General features: G+C 49.6%; 1 protein-coding gene across 1 annotated transcript; it reads right to left on the bottom strand.

The window, feature by feature from the left end:
* Positions 1 to 285: 285 nt before the first annotated feature.
* Positions 286 to 688, bottom strand: Pmar_PMAR022430 (high mobility group protein, putative; the record flags this gene model as incomplete). The annotated part of the gene is made up of 3 exons (XM_002777372.1): positions 286 to 375; positions 420 to 528; positions 576 to 688. The coding sequence occupies 3 exons, from the start codon at positions 686 to 688 to the stop codon at positions 286 to 288; spliced, it is 312 nt and encodes a 103-aa protein (XP_002777418.1).
* Between the last annotated feature and the right edge of the window lie 654 nt (positions 689 to 1,342).

Here is a 1,342-nt window from a genome sequence, read left to right as displayed (position 1 = left end):
CTCTCTTGATCTTCGGTTTGCCATCGTCCTTCTTACTCTTGGACGCCTTCTTCACCTTAGTTGGTGTCGACTTCTTAGGGGAAGTCTTCTTCGCGGCAACCATTAGTTCAAAAGCGAACTAAGCACTAAGAAAAAGTAACTATTGTCAACACCAATAAACAAACACCTTTTGAGACCAGTAACTGCCTTCGAATTAGAGACGTGAAGTGATGGGAACCACTACGGGTTACTCCACTGGAGCTACGTTATCATCTAGGCGCGTTACTAGACTATGCATGCACCGTTTTATACACCAACAGCTGCCTTCTCGCGTTCATAACGCTGCTTATCTTCATCGGCCATCTTGTTGTAGGGAGCCTTCTCTGCCTCACTCATCTGATAACAGCGACTCGCCGAGGGCAGTAGCATTCTCGACGTACCCCCTTCCACATCTCGCCAGTCTTCTTAGCGATCTCGCCGATGTCCTTAGGCTGCAGGCCGTTCTCCTCCATGATCTTCTGACGGTTCTTCTGCATGAAGATGAAGTACCTGATACCACACCGATAACACATCTCCTGCACACTAACTCGACTTACGCGCTCAAGGCACGCTTAACCTTAGGCTTGCCATCGTCCTTCTTGCCCTTAGTCGTTTTCTTTACCTTCACTGGGGAAGCACCAGCTTTCGTGGACTTCTTGGTAGCAGCCATATGAGAACCAAAAGCCTGAATGGCAATACTGAGTTAATCCACTTCTCCTTCAAGGCGAGCCACGACTACCACTACGAAACGGGTAGAGGAACGCCAAGATGGACCCTTCTTGCACTCTTGCTTTGCACGACAGCGCATATCTAATCGCGCGCGCCCGAAATTCGGTCGTGATAATGGACAGAAGATGGACATACCAGAGTTGCCACTGACCGACTCAGCCCAAACCAGCAGCTCAACTGGAGTGAGGGTCTCCAGCACTCGGGGGCGTCGAAGAAGGCAGACCCTAGATAGGGTCGAGGCAGAACTGTGCCAGTAGGGCTCTCTGGGGTCATCCACTTTAACGGCGATCAATGCTCAGACGCTTCAAAGCAGAGAACCTCTCGAAAAGCGATGATCATCTAGCCCAGCTTATAGCACGAAAACTCACTTACCACGACGAAGGCTGTGTTACACAACGCCACGACAACGCAGGTGAAATCCACGGGAAAATGCTCTTTTCCCGCGGTGTTATTATGAATAATGATATGTATCAAATTGAAGATACTAGTTATAAACTAAAGGAAGCTGAGGGTCTCATCGGTCTATTGCAAGACGAGTTAGCTGCAGTTAAACGTGCACACAGTGAAGCGGCGGAGGAGGCAAAGTAAGGGAGGC

Source organism: Perkinsus marinus (genome assembly GCF_000006405.1).
Source record: "Perkinsus marinus ATCC 50983 genomic scaffold scf_1104296951956, whole genome shotgun sequence".
In the NCBI taxonomy this organism is placed as follows: domain Eukaryota; phylum Perkinsozoa; order Perkinsida; family Perkinsidae; genus Perkinsus; species Perkinsus marinus.
This window is presented reverse-complemented; position numbering and strand designations above follow the sequence as displayed.